Raw genomic sequence first — 23,318 nt, forward strand, 5'->3', positions numbered from 1 at the left:
AGATGGTATTCAGTCATCACACAGAGGACTGCATACGACCTCACCGGCCTCTCCTCACTGTTCCTGCTAGAATAGGTGGCTTCCTCACTGCGTCTGTCACACTTTGTGTCATTGAATCATTTATCTAAAGCACAGTAGGAAAATGCAGACAAGTTATTCCTTTTTTTTGGACTTAAGTTAGAATTAGTTGGGTAAATAAACTGGAAATCTATTCAGTATGGCCTCATTACACCTGCTATAACTTCTAAAAGATCTGTAGTAGTATCTGAGAACCTTATGCTAAATAGAGGTCCTTTCTCAATCTCAACTCAAAACTTTGTTTAACTAGAATGACTAATAACTAAATTAAGAACACAATTATGTAGCCTGATTGGCAATTTTTTTATTGAATAATGAGCATTCCTATCAAAAACATACATTTAAGCATATTCATGTACATCTGTTTTCCTTCTGTATGTGTGTGTGTATATATATATATATATATATATATATATATATATATATATATATATATATATATATATATATATTTTGGTTAGATGCATTTGACTTTCAAATGAAAAGCCCCTCAAAGCCTCACTTTCATGTATTTAAAATTACATGTACAAGTCACTTAACCAACTATCAGTGATGAACAGCTCTCCAACATGCCACTCCATGCTGAAATCATACTGGGTCACGAGTACTTGAGCCTTAGGATTTAAAATCAAGTCTCTTGTCTTTTTCAGTGTCACAGTAAGGGCTAAAGATCAATTCTGTAATGGCAGAAAAAGTTAATAAAACTGTTCACCACTGTATTCGTTTACCGTTGAGAACTGTAATCTAATCTCTATTGAAAAATGAACTAACGTCAAACTGGCAGGTATTTTATTATGATTTTGACTTAGTAGTATATATAAACATGCAGGTTTAATTTCATCAACTAACTAAGAGTTGTGCATTTCACCTTTTAATTGTGATGCTGCTCCAGAGGATTGTGGTCATCTTTACCAAGAAGTCTGCTGCTTAAATCACTGTGGTGGTTCGGATTTGTGTTCTGTGGTGAGAATGTAGGTCTTGTCTGAGCATAACTTTTATCTAAAGTGACTTTTTAAATGTGTGCAAGTATGGCAAAATTGTACACTCTGCTAAAAATCTTGACATTGTCTCAGGCAATTTTGTTATGCGTTCCATTTTACAAGTCAGGAAATTACAGGGTTAACAGGAAAGCAGGTTGGGTAGGGAGGACGGTGTTTGGTTTCAGTTGGGGTGTGTGTGTGAAACAGTTAATAATTTGACAGCACAACAATATACTACAGTGTGCCATAAACGCCTGATATTGACACATTATAGTCACTATTCCACTGGCTTATTTATTTGGTAAATGGCTCCAGATGACCCTTTCTAAAGCAGTTAGCAGATGCTCTATTTGTCTGGATGTCTTTACAGCCACACACAGTAAAAAATAAAAATTGCATTAACAAGTACTGGTACACAAATGTGGTCTGTCAGATATCTATTTCATATTTGGACATGGCTGCTCGAAGTGCTACCACCAGCCTGCTGGACAAACAATCTGCCCAACATGGAGAAGGTCACTTGTGTTATTTGTGTTTATGAGCAGAACAAGGCCTTGAAATCACACCTTCTGTATTTCCCCTCCTACTGTGAGACTCACACTGAGCCTTAAAAGCACACTCATTTTCACAACATAGAAGATAAAGTATGGACGAGGCGTTTGAGATCCCTGGAGCTGTTCTCTAGGATAAACCAGACATTTCTGTGTCAGTTCTGCACTGAGGCAACCATACAACCCTATGGACAAGGTCCCTCCAGAGAGCCGAGCACAGAGAGAGGAAAAATGGAATGAAGAGAGAAACGAATAAAATCAGAAGTACAGTGGATGACTGTCGAGCATGAGCAGGAGGTTAGGGAGATCAGTTAGTAGAAATCTCTAAGCAAGAGGCAAAGAAAGGGGTTTCAGATTATGTATTTGAAATCTTGAGTTCATCAAGCTCATTGAAGAGAAGCAGGACAGAAGAGAGGTGCAATATTTGGTCCAGTGGTGCAAGTGTGGAAGTACTTAAAGTATTTAAGAACGATTATCTAGCCTCTGGGACTGTTTTAAGTACGTGGGTACATTTTATTGTAACAGTATAACGGGTTATATAATGAAATTGAATATTAACAATAGTTGGGGCTTAGAGAATCTGTTGTGCTCACTGACCTTATGTGCACCTTCAGCAGTACTAACAGAGTGGGTGTGAGGATGAGTACAGTAGCTCTGACTCAGTGTTGCCCAATAATTAACGAAACCATGGCGGCCCTTCACAGTCTAATTTGTTCCACCAGTTTCAAAATTATCCGAAAATATTTTTTACACATTTCATAAAATTTCAGACCTCTAACGTTGTGTTTTGTGGGCGCTTCTCCATGCTGCTGTAAGCTTGTACACTCACACACTTTGGCATCTGATTCGAGACAACCGCTTTTCTTTTGAAGTATGATAACGTTTACGGTCTGTTTCTGTCACTCGTTTCTGTGAAGGCAATTAAGCTAGCCACACCAAAATTTGGAGTGCACACGTAGTAAAGCGTTTATGGTAAATCCACTGAAATGGACCAGTGCGCGCTGACAGGCTGGTTAGCGACTTTATCCTGTCAGTTTCTCTCTTTACAAAGACAAGTGTTGCAGTATGAGAGTCCTACCTGAAGAGAGGCTGTGAAGTCTTCATGTTACGCGATACGAGAACCACATACAACATTATTTATCAAATTGGGTCAGACATGATGAATTTAGGGCGAGGATACACATGTGACAACATCCGTTTTTCAAAAGGTGTCTATACAGGATGGAAATAAGATTAATTGGATTATATTCACAGAAAGTATAAAACACATTACATGTGTCAATAAAAGTAAAAAAAAACAACTGTAAATGTTCATATGTTCCTAGATAGCCTCTTAATTTTGCACCAAATTAATTAATTTAACTTGAGAGGGTCTGAGGGCCACCCCCCATAGTCTCTTAAAATCCTGTGGGAAACACGACACTGATGCTTTAAGAATTTCATGAGATGATGATTTTCATGTGTGTGCATACATTTTATGGTCATGTCTGCAGCATTCAGTAATAAAAAGATAATGGAGTTTTGCAGCAGGACAGAGTGCGATTCCTATGCCCACATCAGCCACAGTCATGAAAGAGGGAGAGGGGGATCACAATAATTAATCAGCCGATAATCGCCCAGGGTGACGTCAGGGCTTGACCTACTTTTGATAACCAGGAGGTTCTGACTGAGAGTTGACAACAGCATTAAACGACATGAAGGTTTTCTCACGCTATGTGTTGTCCTTGGATCAAACCACTAGCAACTTTGACATTTTGGGGGGGAAAAAAACAAACAAAGCTGACAAATTCCAAGCCAAAGAGCTTTGTCGCCGAGCGATAGCAATGCAGCAAAACTTCCACTTTCACTCCCACTGTCTGCTCCTTTCATCTCCTCCACGACGTCCTTGTCTATCTCTTTCGCCTTCTCTCTCTTTTATCCCCTGCATCTATTTAATTCTCATACCCTCCCTCTCTTTCGGTGTCTCTCTTTCTCGGTCGACACCCTTTTTCTTCTCCGTGACACACTTCTAGACGGGGCTCTCATTTGTTTTCTTTGAAGTGCTTCTTTATTCAGGGACACTCTCTCCATATTGGTGTCTTTATATCTCCGCATGCCTTGTTGGACTTTGGCTCTCTCCCAAAGCCCATTTTTTTCAGGTCAATGTCAGTTTAGTGCTATATCTCTCTTTCCTCCTTTCCTTCTTTTTCACACTCTCTCTTTCTCTCTCCCTCTCTCCCTTGTGTGCTCTCTCTTTTGCAGAGAGTACATCAGCTAAATACATTGCAGTGTGTCTATGCAGGCACACACAAACCATGCTGGTTGCTGTCAGGGAAAAGCTGCTGCAGAGTGTGTGTGCGCGTGTGGCAGGAGTCTTTTAAAGGACCCTTGCTGTAGTCGAGCAGCGATGCTCAACCTGCAGTGCTCATCATCCGCTATCACAGCCACCTCTCCTCTCCTCTCGCTCTTTCCTTTCCTCTCCCTCCATCACCCACTCATCCCTCCTTTTTTCCCCCTAACACTTTGTCCCTCATTCCTCTCCTTTCTCACAAAGTCGTCACCTTTCAATCCTTGTCATTCACACTGTCCTCGTACACAGATGTTGTGTTGCTAGCTGTGCGTGTCAGGGTTAAAGCCCTTAGTCAGAGGTGTGTGAGTCATCAGTGTTGCTGCTGTAGTCAGAAGAGAGGGATTCTCCTCTTTTGCCTTCCTCCTCCTATCTCGCTCCAGCTGGACTTACACCGGGACAGGAAACGTTAGCGTGAGTCATGGCGCCGTGCTAATCTGTGTGTGTATTTGTGTTTGCATGTGTTAGATCACATGGGATATCCCTACTTGTGCGCTCTCTTGTATGGATTTTGTTGTCAAGTAATTTTTTTAATTCTAAAGCCAAATCTCATCATCTTTTGTTTTGTGTGTGTCGGAATGTGAATGTGGGTGTGTGTGCATATGTACTGTATGCAAAATGTGTGTGCGTGTGTGTGCACAGGCAGGTTCGGGGTCTCCCACCATGGCTGCGGCCATCCAGGACTTCCAGAGGTTGGAATCAGACCGACTCAATGAAGTCAAAGGTCACCTGGAAATTGCCTTATTGGAGAAACATTTCCTACGTGAGTATGCAAAGGCGCTTTTAGTCTTCTTTAAGGACAATTTTCTTACTGAAAGAATAGCAAACTCTCACTGAGATCTCAAACAATTATTTAAAGAATTTGAGTCATCATACATGACATATTTTATTTGCTCTGTTGTTGGCCCAAATGTATGCAGTCATTGCTTCATATTGTGCCTGTTAAAGTGAAAACTTATCAGGATCTGAACTTTTGTACAGTGTTCAGTTGTTGTTGTTGTTGTTGTTGTTAAATTGGTTTTTGGTTTCCCACAAGCTGCTTCTAATTTCAGTGGGAGATTTCCTGTACCCATGTTTTTGAAAAGTGCTCTACAAATAAGGATTATATATTATCAGTTCTCAGAGAAAAGCCCTGAACTTATGGCATTCAGCTCATTGTTAAACAGTACCTGTAGGTAGTAAGGATGTTTGCAGCACCAAGAGCAAGGAATCAACAATGAGTAAAAAGTTGTGTTGTGGAGATACTACCCTCCCCCTCTCAATTTCTTATCTACAGTATCTTTCCCACTGTTTCTGAGGTTCCACCTTCCACCATTTTTTAGTTATTGCTTTTTTACTAGCTATTAACATTATTTTGAGCAGTTATCTATCAAATGCGAGTCAAAAATTCGGACTATGCAGCCCTGATCCTGTGATATCAGTGTGCTTTGTGGTTTCAGTCTTGCAGGATGTTGGTTTTGTGCATTGCTTTTGTTTGTTTTGTGGCAGTCAACACAACCCTGATGTGTTATGGTTATTACTTGAAGCAGTAATGTGTCGCTCAACTCAACTTAAAAGCTATAATAATACCCAGTCAGGCCTGTCACTGTAACTACTTTTGTTCTACTATATATTGTTCCAGCAATAATTGCAATAAACAATATTATTGTCATTTTAAAGCCATTCATTTGCATCGCAGTCATTTGCATAAAGCATAAGGGGTTGTGTCGGTTGCAGCAAGAAAGAGATGGGGTACATAGAGAAATCTTGATCAAACTATTTCCACATTTACAAACACTCTTATCCAAAGATCCAGAGATTGAGAAAGAAGCTCAATCCTACATGCACACGGGTGCAAGAGAAAAGTTGGCATAAGAGCCGTGTAGCATGCATGGGAATGAATTACAGTACAATATATTTGTATATATATTTCTCTCCTTTTCCACGATGGTCTGAATAGGTTGCTAAATTTATTGCTGAGTTGCTTTGAAGAAGTAAAGTCGCCAAAGGGTCTGAAAAGCCACTAAATCTAGCAAGAAGTCCCCAAGTTGGAAAATATATGTGTGTGGAGCTATCTGAGCCCCGCCCACTGTGAAACCTCACAGTGAGCAGACAAAGACAGAAGCAATGTGGTAGAGAAAACCCTGCTGATTATTCTGGCACCATGGCAAAAATGTTGGTTACATTCTTATGTAAACAAACATGCATGTAAACAAACATGCATGTAAACACAACGAGCAATATCGAGGTCAGCAGAAATGGTTGAGTTAATGTATATTGTACAATAAGTTGATAACATAATTATTGTGACAGGCCTATAGCCAGTTGTATCTGTGATCACAATTTCGTTCCACTGCTTGCTGTTGTTGATTTCAAAAAAGTCAGCGCCAAATGATGAAACTAATCAACACACCAAGTTGAATTATATAATCTGATATTTAGAATGGGCAATAACAACAGTAACATCCTGCTTTGCTAACTATGTTAGCAACCCTGAAATTACACTGGAAACATAATGGAAGCAAGCATCTGCTGAACTAATGTTAATCAATTTGCCATACTACACCAGAGAGTCCCACTGTGAGGAGAAGCATCCATTAACCAGCAATGGATCCTCAATTCCCCTACATACCTATATGTTTATTTATTTATTCATTAGCTGTTTGTATCATGTATGTCCTTGCAATCTACAGTCGAGTGTCTACAAGTGTCTAACAAGAAATAATATTGTCAAGTTACTGGCCACATCTGTCTGGTTTTACTCAAGTTAACTGTGTTTTATTTATTTATTTTTTTTTCCCTTCACTCTCACCCTCTTTTTCAGCAGCTAAAGAGCCTGATATTTCTGGTGTACAACAAAACAGACCGTTAAAGAATAGTGATAATTGGACACAAACACAACTTCAAATGAATACTAACAATATGTTCTTACAATTTGTTGAACATCGGCTTTTGATCCCTATTCATGAAAGCATGGACCAGAATCATGACTCCTCCCTCAAGGTGCAGCACCGCTCAGTGAAACTCTGATGGACCTAAAATTTCTGGTGAGATGAAAATAGTACTAGTTTGCAGTATGAATTAGAGCCCGACCGATATAGGATTTTGGGGGCCGATGCTGATATTAAAGTGAAAAAGAGACAATTTATGATTTTAAGAATGATAGTAGACCCCTTTACAGTATAAACTACACTTAGTACAGGCCGATATTGAAAGCTGGTATGTATGTGGGCTATAAAACCTTTTCCTAAATGGATTATGTTAATAAAATCGATTACAGTCTGAAAAAGTGAACGTGTAAACAACAATCAATAAATATTTGCTACTGGAAGGTGCAACTTTTTCAGCCGTCTGTAAACAGAGAGAGTGAGAGAGAATTAGCATGTGTATTTCACTTCACACATAATCTGCCATAATTTCAATGTAGCATATTCACATCTAGTTAATCCCTTTACCAGCACTCTTTAATTCTAACCAAAGCTATGTGAAACCATTTAACCACCATTGGGACAAATCCTGCCGTCTAGGATACAGTGAGCTGCTGTTGAATGCATCTAGTACTTCAGGAATGTGTACAATAAGGACCTGCAACTTTGAGATTTCATTTAACTAACGTTATAACTACAACCAGAGCAGTTACGGCTCTGACTATAGCGTTTCACATCTACAACGTTACAAAAAGAGGAGCTACAGGAAGCTATGTTAGATTCTTTTTCAGCTCACGTTTATTTACATGTCCACTCTGGTTTAATCATTTCAGACACGCCGACTAACTGCAGACAAGCGGCTCGCAGATATATTTAGAATAGGTCAGAAACTATATTTTAATGGCTCGTTACCGTTAGCGCTCCTCCACTGAAACATGGCATTAGCTTTGTGGCTAATTTAGCAAAGGGCAGCGTTAGCTTCCATAACGTTACGTGATTTTAGAGAATATTTAGAAGTGATGAACTAGGGACAAATGTGGACCGTTTGCTAGAACTACCACACTGTTTGAAATAAATGTACAGTTACGTCTGTCCAACAGACATTTGACACAAAACAAAGAAATTGTGTAATGCTTATCCTGACTCCACCCACTTAGCTCATACACATTTACAAGCTTTTCTAACTTGGTATCCAGTGAGAGGGGTACTGGTTGTCCTGTACCGTGCAGCACATTGACAATCCTGTGAGGTGTAATGGACTGTGAAGTCTGTTGGAGAGAGAGTGTGAAAAACAATACCTCCAGGCTATGCCCTCCCTCATAATACTATGCCTGAGCTAAAAGGGCAGGATTCATTGTCACACCGTCAGGATGCTAACAAGATGAGCTCTCCTTTCATGGACCTTTCTTCCTTCCTGTTTGCCCTTTTCTTACTTCCTCCTTTTTTTTCATTCCCTCCTCCCTTTTTCCTCTATCCTCTAGAGCTCTCTTTGCCTTTTACACTGTATCCAGCTGAGCCGCTCCTTCAGATTCAGCCTGCCACTCCCCTCTCTATATTTCTGGATCAGTCCCTCTTTTACTCATTCGTCCCATTCTCATCTTTTAGCGCGCTTTTGATTTCCCATTTCCCTTCATGCTTTCTTTCTGTCAGACACGGCCGTCTCATATTCTGAGATCTGACAAACGCATGGCTTGCACATAAACAGTCTAGCAGGTAAAGCAGTTTCATGAGCTCCAAAGAGTTAAGAACAGAAATGTAATCAACGCTCTACCTAAGATGGCAGCCACTTGGCATTTTGTAAGGGGACTCCGAAGGGAAGGAACCTTCATCCATGTTGCCTTCTGTTTTTGATTGGAAAAGGGTAGTAGTACCTCTGGGTAATGATGTTTTTTTCCTTCTAACATTACTCAAGTACTTGTTGTGTTTTTATTCCCTCTGCTTCCTTGTAGCAGTCTGGTGCTTCGCCTCACACTCTCTGGTTATCCATTTCTCTCATGCTTGTCAATCTCCTGTCCAATCTCTGGCTGGTGTAATCGTACTTCGGGGGAACACTGAGGTGTGACAATCTATTAGCACCTAATGGAGTCCTGAGTCTCTGCCCTGCGCTCTAGTTATCATGAATTATATTTCTACTATTTTCCTTCCCCCTCTGCTTTGCTGTGCTTTATGTAGGAATCGTACAATATATAATGGCCAGCTGTGTGTGTGTGTGTGTGTGTGTGTGATTCTTCGCACAGTATAGCCTCTTATAGAAAGGCCTGAGTGAGTGTGCATTCATCATATTCTGAGTTATGTATTGAAAACCGATAGATACAGACTTAAATACTGTTTGTCATTAGTTAAAGCTAATGAGATTAGTGGGGAGAAACAAAAGATTCCTTGTGGCAAGGCATGGGTTTATGTGTTGTGTAATGGCTTTTCTGGAGCATAGGCTATATAGGAAAACAACATAATGTACTGTGAGTAGACTAACCATAGTTTGTGTGGTTTGATACTATAAGTCCCAGATTTCTGGGGGAAATAATTACTCTTTGCTACTTTGTCAGAAATATAACAGAATAGCAATAGGTGTATTGGTTTACAAGACAGCCAAACAAACTATTTTAATAAGGAAGTCAGTCAGTAATTGTCCTTTTTCCATCAGGCTGCATATGCCTGATATGCATCCCTGTCGCCTGTAGCTATCCGACAGCTCACTTTAGCTGCTTCTTCTTGTCCCGTTACTCCCTGTAATATTGAAAGCTGATCAGCTGATCAGCAAGAAAAGCTGAAGAAGACCATTGTCCTATTTTGTAGTCATTTTTGATGAAAAATCACAGTCAGAGCAAATCTCTGTAACAAGTAGGCTACATTGTGCTTCCTGTGACCGCTTCACAATTAAAGCCGCTGCATGTTTTGCCTGTTGCAAAATAGGGATGCACGATATTGGATTTTGGCCGATATTCGATATGCCGATATGTTAAAGCTCATTTTGGCTTCATTCATGTTATTTTACTGACGAGAACACTCCTCAAGAGTCTCTCCTGTACTACTTTTACCCTACCCTACTTTTATACTCATTTGTTGTATAAATAGATATTAAACAAGACAAATAACATTTCATTCTACAAAAATTATGATTTTACAAATGTAGACATAGACATTTAGTGGCACTTTATTTTATTTTTTTAATGTAAAACCGTAACAGCCAAGCTCCATATATTTTCAGTGCTACAAACAGCACTGTAACGGTGAGCTGTCTATGGCACAAAATAAAAGCAGGTGTTGTCTTGACCTAAAACCTCATGGTGCTTTAAGACCAAAAGCGAAGCGAGCGTTCGGGGCGGTGAGTTTACATACAAAGTCAATGCAAAGACGCGTAGAGCTGCGATTTCCTGTCGGGCGGCGCGAAGCAACGAAAAGGGGGCAGGGCCGGCAACGCGAAGTCAACGTGAAGGAATTCGCGTGAGTTGAATATTTTCTACTCAAGCGAAAAAGTTGCATGACGGTGAGTCGCGATAGCCTATCAGTGTTGAGATTGTCCGTATGTCACCGACGGCTTCAGAGCGACGTGTGGAGAGGGAGGCAGAGCGTTGAAAATCTGCTGGCCGGCTGAGAGCTGCTATACTTGGGGAAGAGGAGCAGGGAGCAGCGCTGCAAGCTTTGGACAAATAAACACCCAGAGTTGGACTGGATTATGCTCGTAACAACTACGCCGTTTACTCGCGGGAGGAGCTCGGAGTAAACTGCTTTTATTAAATTAGCTTTCTACTTTAGTTTTTGGGATTACAACGTTGATTTATCTTCACTGGAGCTTCTCAGCAGCTAGCTTCCGTGCACATCCGGTGCCAGTGTTGTTGTTAGCCTCGTTAGCTCTGTCGGACTACGACTTACATATTTATATAAAAACCGGACATTACTTGGAGAAAAGAAAGCGAGGAGGTTGAACTACTTGGTGAGTTCAGAAAACATGTGTCTGTAACTTTATTTCAGCTATCATTGTACTTTACTGTTACCAAGTTAGCATAGCATAGCCCTGATCGATCCAAACTCCATTCAGAAAAATTCGAACTCCTCAGCATGTAAAATGTATTCTAGATGACGAGAGATGGCAAGTTGGGAGTGCTTAAAATGTCCTACAAACTAATGATGAAACCCACAGCGCGACAACAGCAGCGGCGCACGTTACAGCATTGTTTGATTCTAAACGGCTAAATAATCGGCCAAAATTTCATTTTCTGATATGCTTCTGGTAATGAAAATATGCCCAATATCTGCAGATATTATATCGGATCGATAATTATCGTGCATCCCTATTGCAAATGTTTAATGTGAAGCAGTAGCAGTGGACATGTTGGTTTTGCAATAGCAGTAGCTTAACACAGCCCTGACACAGCTGTAGGTCAGTGAACAGTTAACAGTAAGGTTGGTATCAGTGTTATAAAATGACAAACTGTAGCTAGAATAATACACCAAAATGCAGACCATAAATAGTGAAAATCTGAAATGACATAACTACTGTACGAATGGCTTCCACTGCAAGAACATGTTGTTTTTTCTACAGTTTATATCAGCGTAAATGTAAGTTTTTTTGAGTTTGGGGCCGTTGGTCAGACAAAACAAGACAGGGAATGTAAAGAAGTGACGTCTGGGATAAAGTGTGTGACATATTTCTGCTATTTTTACACATTCTATTGACAATTATCAACAAAAATAGACAACTTGGTAATTAAAAATAATAATTTGCAGCCTTAAATCACACATGGTTCATGTAGAAGACAATTTCATAATTGAAAGGTCACTGTTTTCAACAGTCAGCACAGCTTGCTTGTGAATATTAAGTTGCTCTAGATGAGAACATCAGCTCAACACCTAAAATATAAATGTGTTCCACTTTTGCTGCTAGCTTTTTAACTCTTCTTGTGTTGCCAGGACTTGTTTCAGCTTACAGTTCAGTTTGAACTTCACGGTGCAGGTTTTTTCACTGAGAGTATAAGAAAATGTTTTGGCCTCTTACAGTTTTAAAAACATGCTTTCCCACAGGAAAAGAAACATAATGGCATGTTAGGAGCAAAAGTAATTGAGACTAGTCCTTCCAAATCTTGAAGTGTGTGTGTGTCGATTTTGTGCTTATTTCTCTAATGGTGGATCAGCATTTAACCCAAGAAATTATTTGGGCTTCTTGGATCTCTTTCACACTTAGAGTGAATCGAGCGTAGGCGCATTCTCTCCCCTTTCTCTCTCTCACTGACGTCTTTCTCACTGCTGCCTAAAATAAAGCCGGGCCCACGCTGGATGCCAAAACAAACACACTGCTCAAGTATATTGTCTCCTGCCTTCACAGGAGGCACGAGTTTCCAGTCCAGATGGTGTGTGTGTGTTTGTGTGTGTGTGTGTGTGTACAATGGCCCATGCCTTTTCCCTTGGCATTTGTTGTGATTGACCAGTGCTATTCTGAGGGCACTTTATTGGTTAATTTGTAACCATTTTTCCGGACGTGAGATCACATAGAAGGAGGTTTATACACATACACAGTGGAGGTCATGATGGCCTTCGGCTGTATTACAGTTCCTTCAGTTTTTCTCTTCATTTCTCTCTCCTCTGCAGGTCCTTTTTAGTCACTTCCTCTCATTTATTACTTTCATCTCCATTTCTCTCCCCCACAACAGACTCATCAGTTTAGTTTAAAATTCTAGCAGTGTGCTGTCACTCTTTTTTTTTATGTTTTCATCATTGAATAAATGCATTAATGTGTGTGCATGTCATTCTACCTTGAGCAAGTGAAGTGCTGTAGTAGATCTATAGTGTGTCATGTAAGCATAATGTGTTTGTATGGGTAAGCTTCAGTACTTCAAGTAAGAGGTGGTTCACTCAAATCATAAGACACATTTTCTCACATATCCCATCTATGGAGGCGTGTATTTTTAAAGACATTGTTATGGTTACATGTGCAGGATAATCTACAGACCTAGAAAAAACTGCAGCTCCTGATAAACTGTCTTAAGTGAGGTCTGTGGATTATCCACAGTAACACAAATTATTCTGTGCTGGCTGGTTTTAGCCATGTTACTGTAGGCACCATAGCCCTGTTTTATCATTGGTTAGAACCATTTCAATATTGCAAGCTGAGATACATGCTCATATGAGCAAGTTTTTACCCACCCAAGATGTCAACATAAATATGTTATGTTTAAGTGCTAAAATGCTATACTTAGTGTAGCACCCTTTATGGTTAAGCTAAGACAAATTTCAAATTCCAATCATGGAGTTCTCAGAAATTAGAATATCAGTCGGTCAGCCATTCCTTCATTATATGCAGACTAGCTGTTTCATATTTTATCATACAGAGCTCTGAGAGGTTGAAGATTTATAGCAGCAACCACAGAGGACACACACAATGGAGATGTAAATTATGCGTGTGTTTTAGCATAAAACGGCACTATATTCACACCCCTGTGTTTCTGTGTGAATTTTTGCATTTCCCAGTCCTCGCCCCGGAGATTTACACTGAGAACACAGATTCCTTGAGTGATGGCCCTGTGATAGTCCTATAATTATTATAGTAATGGATGGAATAGCAGAGGGGTATATCAACTGGAATATGTCCCATGGGTGACAGAGCTGAGCTGAACTGACCTTCCTACTGTTGGTAAAATGGCAGAGAGTAGTGCCAGTGGAAATCACCTCATGTAATTATATGAGCAGGCCTAATGTGCTACGCTTTTGTTGCTTCATTTCTCTCTCCTTAGTTCTCTCTTGCTTTTATTTGTATTCCCTTTGCTACCTCTAAATGTCTTTCTTTCTTTGCCTTTGTGTCCCCTTTTAGTTTTTCTCTTTTGCCTTTTGCTTTTTTAGTATTTGCTTCAGTGTTTCCCACAGAATAACAGTGCAACTGTTGCGGGGGGGGGTTGGATGTCACCATGATGTCACATCACCATCAAATAACATTAAGACCTTGCGGAAGCAAGCAGGCGCCTGCAGTTGCTTTTCTCTGGCTGCACAAATTTGGAACCACCTTTTGCTTGATCATTGTTCTAAGCTCGCTACCAACTGTAATTCAACGTTAACATAGCTCTCCTTATTAGCTAGGCTCCTTACATGTTTGCCAATAACTTTTTTGTATTAAAATAATGGGTCGCCAAATTTACTTTATAATATAATAATATACCTGAGCGGCCTGCCAAAGTAAGCCTATGTGTGGGAAACACTGGGCTTGTCAATATCTCTAGCTTTGTGTGTCTATTTTTGCATAAACAAAAAGGAGTACACAAGATAAATGGATGATCACACAGAAGCACAAATGCACTAGAGAGATGTTCTGTTGATGTTCATCCTAGACGTCGCAGGCTAAAGTGAGCACATGTTTGTAGTGTCTCCATACGTATAATCACATTGTGAGAAATAGGCAGGCTCTGCTTTAATTGGGTTTATTGGTTTTAACAATTCTAGTTCCATAACATTTGACCGAAGTGTGTGTGTGTGTGTGTGAGAGAGAGAGAGAGTGAGAGAGACTATCCTGTTTGAGGGGTTGTGTATTGAAGATCACCGCAGGGGAACAGGCTAGGCTTTGTGCACTACAGAGACTGGCTGATCAATACAGTGTTCTAGCTCCTGCCCTACTTCACACTGGGCAGACGAACAAACACATAAAGGCTACATGCAAACATGCACAATGCAGCAGCAGCAGCACAACTGAAAGCTAATGGAATCGGAGATAAATTGCAGTAGGTCCGTAATGCCTTGAATTCTTTACAATACCATCTGGTACTCAATAAACCCACTGGTACTAGGGAAACCACCCAGAATAACAAGTACATCCCAGTTGTGTATATCAAAAAGACACTTTGTCTTAATCTGCCTAAAAATAATGGATATTAAGAACCCAGAGTGTCAATTTTAAACACCCATAGTCCACAGGTGTTTTCACTTCTGTTGTCTGGTTAGACCTCAAAACTACAGACTGTCCTTGATTGACAGCTCCGTCACTCTTTTGTTAGTTTTGTTGCACCTATTAAGGCAGAACAATGTACACAGTCACAATTGTCATTGTTCATTGAATTTGCTATCACACGTACTTCCCTCCATAGCCCACATCACATCTGGATGTATCGTAGCAGGAAAAGCGACTGTGACATGCAATTAGCCAGAGTAATTAAAAACACCTGGTGTGGGTGTGCAGTCCTTTCAGCTACAGGAATTAACTACATAACTAAAAATCAAGCTGTCTCTGTATATGTTGCTCTAGCAATGTCTTGAATGTTCATTCTTGACCATGGAAACAAATGAAGAAGCTTTCTCAAGGTCCACTTTAACCAAAGCTGGATATTTACCTAAATATTTTAGAGTCAGGCTGAATTGCAGCCGCCCCAGATATATATTGCTATGATCTGACATTGTCTGCAATAAGTGATATACCAAACCACAAATGTGCAGTGATTTTTGAGTCCTCACATGAGTGAGATCAGGATGACAGTGCAGTGTAGTGCTGTATTTTGTCTTTAAGGACAAAACAAAACAAGCAAACATGTTGGATGCTTTTTAGGTTTTAATTTAGAAGAAAATATATAAGAATGGATTTCAGTATTTGTTGGGGCATATTGTCTATATTTTAGTATCTAGAGAGTTGTTATACAGTAGAAAAATGGAGATAATTAAGCAAGTGATTGAGTATTCTGCAGGATTCTTGCTCATTACTGATGACGCGCTCTGAATGATTCATTCTCTTTCTAAGAAAGCTGCAGGTCATGCTTCATAATAATGAATAACCTTTGCTCAGTGGCTGCTAAGGAGACCTTTCTGTCACAGGTGAGCTCTGTACAACAGGAAATGAAGTTGTTGAGGCAGAATGGGTCCTGACAGCTCAGAAGCAGGGGTTTCTGGGATGTTTGAGTTTGGGAAGAACGTTGTGTTAAACGGACCTGTAACTCATGTAACCTCTGTGTCTGTGTCCCAGTTGTTAGATTTTAATTTTGTTGTACCCTCATGAGAAGTGTTTAGTCATCATTCAGTAGCTGTAGCCAATCTTGTGAGAATGCAACAGGTGGCATCCTGGGTAGTTCAGTCTCAATCTTCTGACCAGGCAGCATGTCCAAGCGTTCAGGTAAGACACTGAGCCTGTGTGCGTATATTTCACTGTATAAAAGAAATGACTGACATTATCTATAACTGAGGATGTACAGCATGTAATTTGAATATATAGTATGTATTCTAGCAAATTTGCGTTGCGTTGAACCTCAGAATTGTCATTTGTTTTCCGTGCTGTTTCCCTGAAAGCATTTAGTTCCCAGTTCTGAGAGGAGACTGCAGTCTTGACCTGATATCTATGATGTAATGACATCTATTATGTGATTACTGTTCTCCAAACAAGCAGATGCTGTCCTCCCTGCTGACACAACATTGGATTATGGAACATTATTTATCTAGATTATTGATTGCATGTTTCTTTCCCACATAAATATTTCAGCATGCACACAGACACGCACAGTAACAGAGACATCCACAGAGAGAGAAGATGGTCCCCCTACTCCCCACTCATTTCCTGTCAAGCCGTCTGACTCTGTGTCATGTGAACCAGCGGTCAGCAAAGGAAGAGTGTAGTTGTTGTTTTGATGTTGCAGGGACGACGGAGTTTCAGATTTAGCCATGAAGTCAACATTCAACATGTTGCTGTAGAGGGTGGAAAAAGTGAAACAAGTGAGTTAAATCTAGGTCACCCAGAGATATCGGGGCCAGAGTGGAAGGAGGCTACAGAGAGGAAAGATCATTTAAAAACATACAAGACAGAAGAAAGACAAAATATAGTTAGTTAGTGGTTAAGCTAAGGCGGATTTCAGCAATAATTAATGCTCTTTGCTCTGTCTAGGTACAACCTAAACTACAGTATAATAATTCTAAAATTAAAATTTGAAAGATTTTGATCTGACACTGTAATTCACTTTAAAACACTTGTTGTGAACTTGACATTGCAGAATATAGGCAGTATCAACATAGTGTCAGCTGTCTGTGTAGATTTGTAACAGTTTTATTTCCAACTGAAAGAAGATGATGTCTCACAATTGAAAAAATGATGTTTTAGTCTGTATTCAGGGTTTTTCCTGGCTCAGAATGGGCCTTTGGGGGGTGACTTTGTGCGACAGTAAGCATGATGGGTACATGTTCAGTAAAGGCAATTACTTACCTAATGACCAAAATCTATGCATTTTCTTGTTATATCTGACCATTTGATAAACAAAAATATCATATATAACATTAAATAGAAAGTATAGTGTTATTATAATATATTTACATATTACACTTTATTTGGATGATCTGCCTACAGATAGTTTATTTATAGATTTAGCTGTTTCACAAATAAAACCATTTTCTGATATTAGCCTACACCACCATGGTTAAGGTTTGATTAGTGCTAATGTTTGTGTGTAATTCATTATAGTTTAAGATAATAGTACAGGCTACTATAGCTTACCATTAGAAGCCTAATATTAATTCCAGTTGGACAAAACAGCAGTTTCTGTGGGTTGTTTTCAGTCACTAAATTATTGTGCAAGAAAAATGCTCTACTCATTTGTTTATGAAAATTAACTTGTCAGAAATAAAAACTGCATACAGAACGATGAGTTAAACATTTCTAAAGTTTGCTGTAGTGCTGTAGTTTAATGTCCCACCCCCTCCAGGCTGTGATTGGTTGGTTAACGAAAAGTGACAATCCACTATACACGGCTGCATTAAAGGCTCCAGATCTCCCTGCGGAGATTAGCAGGCAGGCGAGAACGGGAAGAGGTGAGCGTCACTAGTGCTCAGAAGTAAAATTTAAAAGTGACAGTACCTGTGAATACCGACCAGTGTTCTGTCTCTGAAGCAGCACAGCAACGTGAAATTTACATAAAGAAACTCGGGCAGCTACTGTCATTGATGCTTTGACTCGTCGGGAGAGAGTGGTGTTAACGCAACGTTTGGTAACTACTGCTCTTAAATAAATAATAAATAATAAATAGGCTACATGTGCAGTAAAACGTCTGTTTTAAAAGTCGGAATTTACTTGCTTAATTTTTTATTTCTGCTGGTGGCATTAAGAAACGTTAGGCCTAGGTTATATGCTTATAAAGTCAGGAGAGACTGCTTTGTTTGGGGGTGAAGGGGTGTGGGGGTAGTGAAAGCAGTGTTTCCCATAATTGGCCTATAATCTGGATAATTATCAACGCAGACCGCCACATATTGATTTTCCAAATTTTTACCAGGCGTATTTAAAATCATTTTTTTCAAAGGAGCTGTATTGAGGAGCATATATTCCTGCAGCACCTCCTGGCTCGCTCCCGCTTTCTCTCTCGCGAACACCCCCCGTCTTTCTGTGCGAAACACTGGAAAGTAATATAGTAACGTAACTAGTTACTTTTATCACCCAGTAATAAGTAAAGTAATACAGTAATATTACTTTTTTAAGGAGTAATAAGTAACTAGTAATATATTACAATTTCTGAGTAACTTGCCCAACACTGATACCAAGACACACAAACGGCTTTTATCTTGAGAGAAATAATAGGAAGTCATTAGCGCAAGCTTCGTAACGGAGCGTTCAGGCGGGTCAAACCAACACAGCAGCTGCATGTGTAAAATACAGCCACTGTGGATGAGGGGAAAGATGACTGCTGGAAGTCAAAGAAGACGTATTTAAGTTTATGTTCTGCTTGCTCAACAGTTGTTTGAAAAATTGCTATTAAAACACATTCGGAGAGGATTTGAAAGTTTAAAAAAATAAATAAATTCTGATCATTTTGGCGCTGAGGATTTTCCTTTGGCACTCGCTAAAACCTCTTTGGGAGCGCCAAAAATTTCTATATGCAGGAAAAACCCTGGTATTATAAACCTTTATTCTTATTGCCAGTTACATTTTGGCCTTTTTTAAACTCTCCATTTGCCAGGTCTGGGTTTTTATTGTCACCCCCTTCCCTTTGTCCATGGTCAGTGTCTTGAATGGTGTATTTATACCTGCAGATTGGTTGGAAGCCACAAATCTCAACCTTCCTCTCTGTCCAAGTCAACCCCTGTTGTGGCAAACACTGTAGAGAATGGGAACAATGAGAGACCAATGTGACGCAGCCGATTCTGCCTCTCTCTCTTGCTTTCTCTTTCATCTGTACCCCCCTTACCCCCACCTTCTTTTAATGAAAGGAGCCATTGTCTCTGACCTGGATTGACAAACTCGCACAGTACTTTTCCTTTAGGGCTTAAAAACTTTGCCTGCTCGGATGAAAAGGAATTTGCTTTGCTTGCGTACTTACAGTACTTATGTACACTAGCGCATCTTCGCACACATACCCCTGCACACAAATATGAACATGCACAAAGCAAAACACATAACCGATGGTCACACATATGTACACAACCACTCAAATGAACCCATACTAACACATGAACATGCATAACGTGTGTGTGTTACAAATCTCAGATTCCAGTCCCTCTTAGTCTGCTGGTCACCCAGCAAAGCCCCACCTCTCTCTGTACCTCCACTGCCCTCCTTCTCCTTTTACCGAGTGCCTAACACACTCAGACCAGCGGCGATCACTGACCATCACTCTGTGCATGGAGGCCTAGTAGAACAGTCTCTTGTGTTGCTGGTGACTGATTAGCACCGAGGGACCTGTCCTTGGTCTCTGGATGGGACATGTGAACACGGAGCATATATCTGAAGTCCGGTGGGCTTCGAAGGGCTTTAGGTCATTAGGTAGCAGAGCGTGCTAAACAAGCTGGACCGAACCTGGAGAACCTGTAGCCATGGCTCAGTTTCAAGAAAGACCCAAGGCGGCCACTCTGCCGTCCCGTTCCTGCACAAGTGTCCCAGGGACTGGGCAATTGCAGAGACGGATGGGTTTGTGCAAGATGGAGGACTTCACCTTTGATAGCTTTGAGCTGCTTTACAGTGGAGCTGTTGATAAGATCAAAAGCCACAAAAGCAATCTCAACCTCAGTAAGTTTGTCAATTTCAAAATCAGGAATTTTATGGACCAATTTTACCTTATTACATTGTACTGTAAACTTAAGATAACTAAAATCTTGTTTGGCAGCCACACTGCACTTTGACTTCAGAGTATACAGAGGCAGTACTGTAAACTTCTGTTTTTTAGGCTATTTGATCAGCCCCAGGGAGATGTACAAAATGAATACCAAGATAGCTTCATCTTTATTGGTATATCAGTCGTCATAAACGCATGTCGGCTCATAAACCTCAGGATGTCAGTCAAATTTCTCCATTTCCTAGATAACCTCTATCCCAGTGAGATAAATATTAGTCAACACAAATATGATCAACCTCAGTACATTCAACCGACTCAACCTCTGCATGTTGTTAACCCAAACTCATCTCTGTCCAACTAAAAATAGCAGCTCTCCCTCAGTGGTGAATCAGAACCATAGAAACGGCAGTCCAATCAGCAGCATGTTGAAACCAGCGCAAAGTGCATTGAGGTGGAGTTTGTCTGTGTCTAGATGCTGGTTGCATGATGTTATCTAATGTGACTTCCTCTATTCTGTGTCATGGTTTCAATTTTGAAGATGATTGTGCTATTTATAAAGGAAGTTCACATGACACTTGCTGCTGGCTTGTGCCTTTTCAGCTTTTTTCTATTCCTTTTTGTTCAGATGTATTCAGACAAACTTGCCTTCAATCCATGGCAATGTTAAAATTACGTTGAAAAGTTATTTTACTCAAACCTCAGCAGAGGTTCTAACTACAACTTGACCAGTTGAACCTTATCTGAAACTGAATTCACTTTATTACCCAAACTTAACAAGGCGACACTAGCTCCCTTTGGCCTCAGTCAGATCCTCATATCGCAATAAACTGCCCACCACTAATATTGTCTGCTGCTTGCTAACCTTTATTAGCAGATAATATAATCTGTGTAACTCTTATCAAATTGCTGTCTGCTTTTTTTTCTCAGAGATTAGAGTTTTTAATGGAAAGCCCGCATGAGAGAGAAGGTCAATGCTATTAAAGTGACATCTCCTGGCATGGCATTTAGCTAATCCTCTGTCTGTTTTACAGATAAATGGTGTAGTTACTAGCCTTCATAATGGCCAAAGAGACCCTGTGATATGGTAACCCAGGGTGGAGATTTATATATAGAACACAGCAATCCAATTTTAGAAGCGCAATGGGTGTGTTGACAATATTATTAATATGCTATCTGATGTAGGGGGCCTCTGTGGAACAGGAACTGCTTGTACTCTATCTCTTTGTGTCTGACACACATACCATAGTATTGTGTCATGCTGTGCTGTATCACACACTTGTGGCCCCATTTCTAACACAATATTATGGATTTTTTTTTTTTTATTAGGTGTCTGTTTCTGCTGTTGGGAAGGAATTGGTCAGTGTGGAAGGAAAGAAATTATGGAGAAGAAAAGGGTGGAGAAAGGGTTAAGAACAGACATTTGCCCAAGGTGAAGGGAAACTACCTTTGGGGGTAGGAAAATGGGGGGAAAGAAAGGGAGTGTAAAAGGTGGTCAGGTGCTTGAAACAGATGAGTGACAGCATCATATGAATAGGCCTGTAGTACATCTAGTATTCACTGTTTAGGGCAGCACCATGAATGGTTTTGTGTAGAAATAAACCACTTTTCTTTTTCTGTAAATCACAAACTGGGATTACACACTGAAGTGATGAAATTCCTTATGTTATATATTGTTGACTGACCTCATGTGACATCCATTTAAGGTGGTGTTCTTAAATTTCAAGCAGTTATGTATTGTATGCATGTTGACTGCTGCAACTTAAATTAGAGCAATAAATCCTGGAAACGGCTGCCAACCCAAGGCTGAAGGAACTTTAAGCTGCACTAATCAATATTCTGTATTAACAGTGGAATAAATGATGACTTGGAGACAAACCCACTGAGAATTGTCGCCCTCTCTGCAGTTTGCTTCTGCTTTACAAACCTTTCTGCAGCAGTTTTCAGCAGAAAACATTTGATAAACCCACTGTACGCACTCTGCCCAGCACCAAATGAAAGTTAGCAACTAGCTGGTGAGCATGGTGGAGCGTTAAGAAACTAAAGAGCCAGATGTCTCCCTCAGGAGGGGGTGGAGACCAAAACAGAACTAAAAGACAAAAGACATTGAATATTAGAATTGCATACATCAGCTGTCAAATCACATTGCTTGCAAACATGTTTTCTGTATCAACTTTACATAGTGACAATATGTCAATGTAATATTTACAGCTTATATGAGGGTGTCTGAGAGTGTTCTTGTTGCTCTTCATTTTCAAACAGTAGTAAGTCTCCTCCAGCCACAATGCTTCGTTTGGCAGCAAGTATTAAGTTGTCTGTAAGCCATTGTCTGTCAAGTGAGATTGTCAAGTGCCACTCCTTTTGCTCTTAAGCATTAACGTTCAGTACAGCGCAAACCACTGATCTAGTTCTGCTGCTGTTAGTCATTTGTCTAATAGATTTATAATTAGCTGTGGATCTCCTGGCACGGGGCAACCTAGCCAGTGTTAAGCTGCTTAGCCCATAGAAAACCTTTGGCCAGCCTCTGGCTTACTCTTACGCACACACAAAATCACACTCACTCACTCTCTCTGCCTTGTTTACGTACTTAAATACTGTAGCATAAACACATTCTTATGTTCAGGAGATAGAGAGAGGGAGAAAGGCAAACTGAGCCAGTGGAGCGATGAAAGTTTCATATTACATAGATGAAGTAGGAGAGGAAAAACTTAATCAATGCGAAGTAAAAAAAAAAAAAAAAAGAAGACTAAAACCTTACTGCTCTTACTAAACTGAAATGTTATTTTATACATGATATAAAGATACATTATATGTCCCTCCGTAAAAGCACACAGTGTTGTTGGCGATGCTTTAGCTACAGGAGGTGCTGGCAATGAATGTTTTATTAGCCTTAATGGGAACAGATGAAGGGTGAGTGAGATATGAGATCAGGTGATGAGAAAGACAAACTAGCAGCTAAATTTATGTAATATAAATCCCCTATCTGTGTGGTGAAATGATATTAGCGAGAAGAAGGGGGGGGCAGATGATATAAACTTTCCTTTGCCAGGGGGTGCATGACCCCGCTTTTATCACTTTCCTCACTGTCAGTTTGGTCTGTTCGAAGGCAATGTTTCTTGTGTTTTAGGCTGTAGAGATAATGATCTTAGTGCTCAGTGCCACAGCTTGTACTTCTGTTATCAAGACCATGTAGTGTTATTGTGCTGCAATTTCCTATGAATCCTCAATGTGATGGTGTTTCCAGTTAAAGTGGGGGGGGGGGGACTGGTACATAAATGCATGCAAGCTTTAATCCATTAATTTGTGCTTCTGCACCTGTACACACTTATATTGCCTCCTGTCCTCCAATATTCATGCGTCCCTTTAGTCAGGGACAATAGACTGAGAGGAAACACCGCTGATGTTGCACCCCAGGCTTTGAAAGCCCTGATACCTGAAACCACCTAATGCCAGGAGCAGAGTGACAAAGAGGAAGAGTGAGGTAGAGGTGA

General features: G+C 40.2%; 1 protein-coding gene across 3 annotated transcripts in view; it reads left to right on the forward strand.

The window, feature by feature from the left end:
* Positions 1–23,318, forward strand: part of gramd4a (GRAM domain containing 4a) — a 55,801-nt gene that overhangs the window by 10,949 nt on the left and 21,534 nt on the right. For 2 of the 3 annotated variants that reach the window (XM_038738572.1, XM_038738571.1), the window contains exon 3: positions 4,578–4,698. In XM_038738572.1, the coding sequence (XP_038594500.1) occupies positions 4,578–4,698 (121 nt within the window). Of the gene's footprint in view, positions 1–4,577; positions 4,699–19,489; positions 19,785–23,318 lie in introns of those variants that run through there. The other variant, XM_038738573.1, reaches the window with a different exon arrangement.

Source organism: Micropterus salmoides, unplaced genomic scaffold (assembly GCF_014851395.1).
Source record: "Micropterus salmoides isolate LMB-PRFRI ecotype aquatic unplaced genomic scaffold, ASM1485139v1 Ms_hic_scaffold_23, whole genome shotgun sequence".
In the NCBI taxonomy this organism is placed as follows: domain Eukaryota; kingdom Metazoa; phylum Chordata; class Actinopteri; order Centrarchiformes; family Centrarchidae; genus Micropterus; species Micropterus salmoides.